The 7,627-nt window shown below is 37.6% G+C and overlaps 1 protein-coding gene and 1 pseudogene across 1 annotated transcript in view; both read left to right on the top strand.

Moving 5' to 3' along the window:
- Positions 1-7,627, top strand: part of Shoc1 (shortage in chiasmata 1) — an 88,047-nt gene that overhangs the window by 24,051 nt on the left and 56,369 nt on the right. The window contains exons 7-9 of the mRNA XM_029562522.1: positions 10-81; positions 284-368; positions 7,238-7,391. Of these exons, the coding sequence (XP_029418382.1) occupies positions 10-81; positions 284-368; positions 7,238-7,391 (311 nt within the window). The remainder of the gene's footprint in view (positions 1-9; positions 82-283; positions 369-7,237; positions 7,392-7,627) is intronic.
- Positions 4,568-6,801, top strand: LOC115070031 (annotated as a pseudogene).

The raw sequence follows: 7,627 nt of genomic DNA, 5'->3' as shown, positions 1-7,627 counted from the left end.
CTCAAGTAGACTAAAGCTATATTTGTTAAAGGCTCCCCTTTTAGATTTCAAAGAACAGATGTCCAAAAAAGATAATTTCACGTATGTAATTACCAAATACTGTAAATACTTTTATGGGAGAAAAGATTTTTTTGAAGTCACAAGCTTAGAGGCCACTAATGATATTCTACCATGGCTTTACCTTAACTTGCACTTTAATCATCATGTGTTCTGATTGGCAGCATTTGTTGTATAATTTTCTTTTAGTATGTATTGATTAATCTTGTTCAATTTCTGTTTTAAGGGAAGAGTTATCTTTTCAAAAGGATTTTGAATCTTTTGAGAAAAGTCTTCATATGACTGAAGAAAACTTTTTTCAGGAAAAAATAGTAGGTTTAAATGAAATTTAACATTTATTTTCAATAATATTTTATAAAAATAAGGAAGCATGCCTTTTTAAATTTTGTTAATTTATTTTGACTGTTTACAATCATCATATTAAGAATTTTGATACTAGATTGGCTATATATCAATTAAGGAGCCTATTTTACTTCTAAATAGTCATTTTCTGCCTTAACTAAGGTTGAAGTTGAATCCTGCCCAGTTATATCCTGATTTAATTGGTCTGGTGGGCAGTCCAGCTACAAAGAATTTTCAGACATCTTTGAATAATTCTAATCTATATACTTCATATAGGAATTTAAGTAGTTTTATCTAATTTAAACATTAGAAGGTGTGCTCTTTTTTAAATTCACTGAATTTATTTAATATTTATGTATGCATGGGTGTAGGATAATCTGCTGGAGGGCAGGTAGCCTCTCAGGGCCTCATCCTTGAAGATAACTGATTCTTCCTCCCCTAGCAGCCATCAGTTGCCAATAGCAGTGCATGAAGTTGGGAAGGAATAGTAGTAGGGGGGATAGAGCGAAATTGGAGGGGATGGAAAAGGGGGTGGATTTGATCTAAATACATTATATACATGTATGGAACTATCAAACAATAAAAAAATAGACCCTAGAAGAGTTGAAAAGATGGCTCATTGGGTAAAGTGGTTGCTGCACAAGCACAAGAACCTGAGTTCAGATCTTCAGTACCCATGTAAAAATCCAGGTGTGGTAAGTATGTGCCTGTGATCCCAGTTCTGGAAGGCAGAGACAAGAGAATCTCTGGGCCTCACTGGCCAGCCAGTCTCACCAATTGTGAGCCCTAGGTTCAGTGAGACACTTTATCTCAAAAAGTAAAGAGCAAAAGTGGAACACACTGAATGTTGACCTCTAGCCTCCACACATTCCACACATGCACACATGGGTACATCAGCCTGTATCCCTCTCTCTCTCTCTCTCTCTCTCTCTCTCTCTCTCTCTCTCACACACACACACACACACACACACACACACACAGGCACATGTGCGTGCATGTGAAACTGGAACTAGAAAAGTTCATTTGTAAAAAAGTTCATTCATAAAAATGACAGCACTTAGGGTGCTGGAGAAATGGCTCAGTGGTTAAGAGACTGGCTGTTCTTGCAGAAGACCTGGGTTCAAATAACAACATCCACATGGTGTCTAATAACTGTAACTCCCATTCTATGGGGTCCAATGCCCTCTTCGGCCCTCCACAGGCACTGCATGACATGGGTGCACTTACATACATGCAGGCATAATACTCATACACATAAAGATAAACAAATTGAAAAAGATAGTACTTAGGGGGCTGGAGAAATGGCCCAGCAGTTAAGAGCACTGACTGCTCTTACAGAGGACCCAGGATCGATTCCCAGCACCCACATAGCAGCTATGACCCATCCTTAACTCCAGTTCCAGGGGAATCCAAAGCCCTGTTCTGACTTCCACAGCTTTGCCTGGTACGGGTGCATTCACATACATGCAGACAATACACTCATACACATCAAATAAAAATAATAAATAAAATTTTTTTTAAAAGATAGCACTTAGACTCGGCTGTCCATGCCACTGCCAGGACCACATGCATGGCCCCCCATGAACTATGAAACTTTACACATAAATAGGTAGGCGGCCCCAGAGCCCAGAACCCAGACAGCAGTCCTTTCCTCCTTGCTGCCACCACAGGGACCATGTGCATAGTTCTCTGCAACCCCCAGCCCCAGATAGGCACCCCAGAGCCTATCCCCTGCCAGGTGGCCTCTGCCATAGCCAGTCTCCACCTCCCCCAGCCAACCACCCAACCCACCACCACACAGCCTAGGAAATTCCAGGTGTCCTGTGACCTTGAACCTAGATAGAGACCACTAGCCTGGCCTCTACCTCATGCACTTCCACTTGAGGTCAGTGTGACATCCTTCCCTCAGCCCCCATGGAAGCTGGCTCATTTCCACTGTAACTCTAGCCCTTGTTACCCAAGACAACCTATAGAATTAAGTGAACTTTCCTCAGACTTCTTAAGATTGGCAATAAGAATCTTGAAACCCTACATAAGGTTTGCTTCTGGGCTCAGAAATATTCCCAGTTGTGCTGGGAACACATTTGACACCCCATTCTCACATCAACAGAAAGTTACTCCAAGACCAAACACCAAGCACCATTCAGCTGGTCTACAACCTAATAAGTTTAGGTAATAGCATACAAAGATCAAATACCCACTCAACAAAGATGAGACTAGATATCTATACTAAGAAAACCAACAACCACCTAACTCCAGATACCTAGGTTCTATCACAAAAACATAAACAGCATGAATAACCAAGACAATAGGTTTCCTCCAGAAATAAGTGCACCCACTGCAATGCACCCTGAGAAGAGTAACTTAGTTGATACACAAAACAATGATTTCCAAATAGCAATTGTAAATATGTTCAAGGAAATAAAAAAGGACATACATAAATTCCAGATGAAAAAAACTGAAAACACAGATGAACAAAATAAATAATCCAAGATATGAAAATAGAATTTAATAAAGAAATAAAAACTTGAAATGAGAAAGTAAATCAGTGAAATTAAAACAAAAAAAATCTTCTTTGGAAAGGGCCATCAATAGTGGAAGAGCAATCAAGTGGAAGAAAGAATACCAAGCCTTGAAGACAAGGTAGAGGAATTGTATTGCTCAGTCAAAATTTAAGTCTAAAAAACCCAGGAATGGAGCATGCAGGAACTCTGGGAACACTACAGAAAGACCAAAGGTCTGAATCATAAGCATAGAAGAAACCCAAGTCCAAGGGACAGAAAATGTTTCCAACAAAATCATAGAAAAATTTCCAAATCTAAAGGAGAGGCATAAAGAACACTAAGTAGATAGGTCCAGAAAAGAAACTCCCACATCACATGATTAAGCACTAAATGTACAGTACAAAGAAAAGATAATGAAATCTGTAAGAAAGATGAAATAAGAATAACACCTGACTTTTCAGTGGAAACTTTGACAGCCAGGAGGGCATGGACTGATGGTGTACAAGTTCTTAAGGACCACAGATACGAGCCCAAGCTATTATACCTAGCAAAACTATTAGTCATAATAGGAGAAAGAAAAACATTCCATGATAAAAACAGATTTAAGGAATTTATGACCATTAAACCAGCTCTACAGAGCATACTTCAATACATTAGTCTGAAGAGGTTAAACACACCCAAGAAAGCACATGGAATAAACAATTTCAGAACTGTTTTTCAAAAGAAAATAACATCATCACAACAAAATAAGAGGAATTAGTAAACATTGTTCAATAATAACTCAATATGAATGATCTCAATTCCCCAATAAAAAACCCAGATTAACTGATTAGAAAACAAGAACACTCTTTGCAGCCTCTAAAAAACATGTTTCACCATCAAAGATAGGTATCACCTTAGGGCAAAAATGGAAAAAGGTATGGAACCAAGAAAGCAGGTATAGCTATTCTAATATCTGACAAAATAGACTTCAAATCAAAACTACTCAGAAAAGATAAAGTAACTTCATAGTCATTAAAGGGAAAATCCCCTGAGAGGATATTATCATTCTAAGTATTTATTCACCAAACACAGGGGCACCCAACTTCACAAGAGCAACATTAGTAGACTTAAAGCCACAGATTGATCCCAACGCAGTGATAGTGGGTGACTTCAGTGCCCTACTCTCACCAATAGACAGATCATCCAGACAAAAACTAAACAGAGAAATTATGGAATTAAATGACATAATAAAGAAAAGGGATCTAACAGACATCCACAGAAAATTCCACCCAAATACTAAAAAATACACTTTGTTCTCAGCAGCCCCTAGGGTTTTCTCTAAAATTGACTACATATTAGGACACAAAGCAAGTCTCAACAAATACAGAAAAGTTGAAATAAGATCCAGCATTCAGTTCAACAAAGGAATAAAGCTGGATGTCAGTGGCAACAGAAACTACAGAAAGTATGCATATTCATGGAAAGTAAAAAACACAGTATTAAATGAAAATTGGGTAAGGGAGAAATCAAGAAAGAAAAATTTAAAGAACCAGAATTGAATGTAAGTGGAAACAAAATATACCAAAATCTATGGACACAAGGCATTCCTAAGAGGAAAGTGTATAGCAGCACTAAGTGCCTACATCAGAAAATTAAAGACCTTTCATATTAATAACTTAATCATGCACCTGAAGGCTTTGGAAAACCAAGAAGAAACAACATTCAGAAAGAGTAGACAAGAAGAGATAAACAAAAAAAGGTAGTACTTGAGCTGTATGACAAGTGATCTAAGGAAGTAAGAATAGAAAATTTCTAATAAATTTTAGGTGCTTCTAATGTCTAATAAAAAAGATAACATCTTTGCATACTAAAGGTCAAACTCTTAGGGTCAAGAACTTGTGGGTAGACAGGTTATAGGCCATAGGGGAAAACCTACTGCTAATATTCTGCTAAATGGACATAGTATTAAGCCTAATGACTTACTGTTACAGATTAGTGAATCTCTTCACTCTCACAAGAGAAGCTTCCTCATGAAGCAGATAGCAGTTAAGACAGAGGCTCAAAAACTGGTTATCGTGCAGACAATAAGACTATAGAGTGTTTTGCCTTAAAGGGGATACCTATATCATACTCTTTCCTTCCAAGATTCAGGGATCATTACAGAAGTGGGGGCAGAAAGACTCTTAAAAGCCAGAGGTGGTGGATGAAAATAATAAAACTGTGTTTTCCAGACACACTAGGGCAGCTGCATGTATGAACCCACAGTGTGACAATACACAAGACTTGTGCAAGCCCAAGCTAGACAAAAACCCAACATGGAGGGGGCAGATGGGAAAGAAGCCTCAGCACTAACTAAGGAACTATAGGCAATTGATAGTTGCTGGGAAAAAGAGAGTCAGCTTTAAAGGTATGACCAGGCTCCAGGAGATGAATCCACACCCCAGAGCACCTGGGGAACACAAACTAGACTCAATAGGTCTTAATAAATAAAAGAGGTAGTTGGAGAGATGGCTCAATGTTTAAGATCACTGCCCTTGCAGAGGACCCAGATTTGGTTCCCAGTACCCACATGGCAGCGAGCAACTCTCAGTCCAGTTCCAGAGGATCTGATGCCCTCTTCTGTTCTCCACAGGCATTACACCCATGGGTGCACTTACATGCAGTCAAAATGCATACAAATAAGAATATATAAAAAAATAATAGGGCTTCCAGAGGAGGCCTACACACTGCTTCTTCTGCCACTGCCTTGTCTAGAGTGATCACTGAGAAGTTCCAACACATTTTGTGAGTATTCAACACCAACAGCAATGGGCAGAGGAAAATAGCCTTTGCCATCACTACCATTAAGGGTGTGGGGTGAAGATATGCTCATGTGGTGGTGAGGAAAGCAGACACTGACCTCACCAAGGCTGGAGAACTCATCAAGGATGAGGCAGAACGTGTGATCACCGTCATGCAGAATCCTTGCTGATACAAGATCCTAGACTGGTTCTTGAAGAGGCAGAAGGATGTAAAGGATGGAAAATACAGCCAGGTTCTGGTCAGCGGTCTAGACAACAAGCTCTGAGAGGACCTAGAATGACTGAAGAAGATTAGAACTCACTTGGGACAATGCCACTCCTGGGACCTTCGTGTCTGAGGACAGTATGCCAAGACCACTGGCTGCCAGGGTTATACCTTGGGTGTTTCCAAGAGGAAACGAGTTTGTAGGCCTTTTCTGTTAATAATTTATATACAAAAAAAATAAAATAGAAAATAATAGAGGACAGGGTAGGGGTAGATCTGAGATGCGGAAGGGGATCTAAATATGCTCAAAATACATTGTATGAAATTCTCAAAGAATCAGTAGAAATATTATTATAAAAAGGTCAAAGTCCACAAAAATAGCACTTTTCATCACACAATTCCAATATCTCACAAAATTATCACACCAGTGTATAAATAATCACAGTAGAATAATAGAGGACAGGGTAGGGGTAGATCTGAGATGCGGAAGGGGATCTAAATATGCTCAAAATACATTGTATGAAATTCTCAAAGAATCAGTAGAAATATTATTTTAAAAAGGTCAAAGTCCACTAAAATAGCACTTTTCATCACATAATTCCAATATCTCACAAAATTATCACACCAGTGTATAAATAATCACAGTAGAGACAGCAAATTGCACTTATGCACTAAAGTATAGGCCCATACCAGAGTACATACATTCACTAAATTGCTTTAAAAATTATGTTTTGTAGAGAACAAAGATATTTTATATTGGGGGCTTTTCTTAATACATTCAGAGGACATATACATGATGCACTTAAGGGACCTAAAGGTTTCTGTACAGGTAAAATTTTGAAAAGTTGGTAAAAACGTTAATTCACTTTTTGGCTTATTTGCTCTAGTCCCCTTTTCCTTCCCTTGTTAATACTGAGTGGTGCACATAGTCTCATTTGTTGAGGAATGCTGTTCTGTGGTACTGAAAGAAAAATATATTCAGTGGGGTACAGTAAAAATGATTCCATTCCATCATATCTGTTCAGTTTTTCCACTTTGTCTCTCATTTATTATGGTTAATTGCTTTTAATTTAGGATTTTATTATTAGCAAAAAAGAAGATATTTGCACATCTAGAGAGATTGTGCATCTATAAGGTAATGAGTGATCATACAAGATAGTACTAAATGAAAACATTTCTTGTAATAATTTTGACTTGTATAGTCCTATTTTTAAAGTATAGCATTTAAAAACAGAATGTACTTAGTTTAAAATTTAGTATGCTATTTAAGTAAACATATCATTTATGAATTAAAAATATTTGCTAGAAAACTTCCTTAAGATTCTTTTAATTTTATATTATTTCAGCCATCAGTTTTTCCTTATGGGTCTGACTTCTTAGTATCTACAAACCCTGAACAAGAAATTACTATTATATCATCCTCAGAGTTGAAGGAGTCATTAAATCCAATGCCAGAAGTAATAAATTATATAGTTGAAAATGAAAAAGTTTTTAAAAGAGGTGAGAATAATTTAGAAATGTATTTTTTTAAAAATCACATGCTCACTAGCCTAGTTCTTATTATTTTATAAGAATGTTCTATAGGTCCAGCTGGGACTACAGGGAGACCCTGTCTCAAAAACACCAAAAAAAAAGTTCTACAGGTTACACGTTGAGATCTCAGAATTATTACCGTTATGATTTATTTCCCATGATCATTTTTTTCCAGTATTGGAGTTTGAACCCAGGGCCTTAGC

The sequence above is a fragment of the Nannospalax galili genome, unplaced genomic scaffold, assembly GCF_000622305.1.
Source record: "Nannospalax galili isolate Female #2095 unplaced genomic scaffold, S.galili_v1.0 scaffold1255, whole genome shotgun sequence".
NCBI classification, from domain to species: domain Eukaryota; kingdom Metazoa; phylum Chordata; class Mammalia; order Rodentia; family Spalacidae; genus Nannospalax; species Nannospalax galili.
This window is presented reverse-complemented; position numbering and strand designations above follow the sequence as displayed.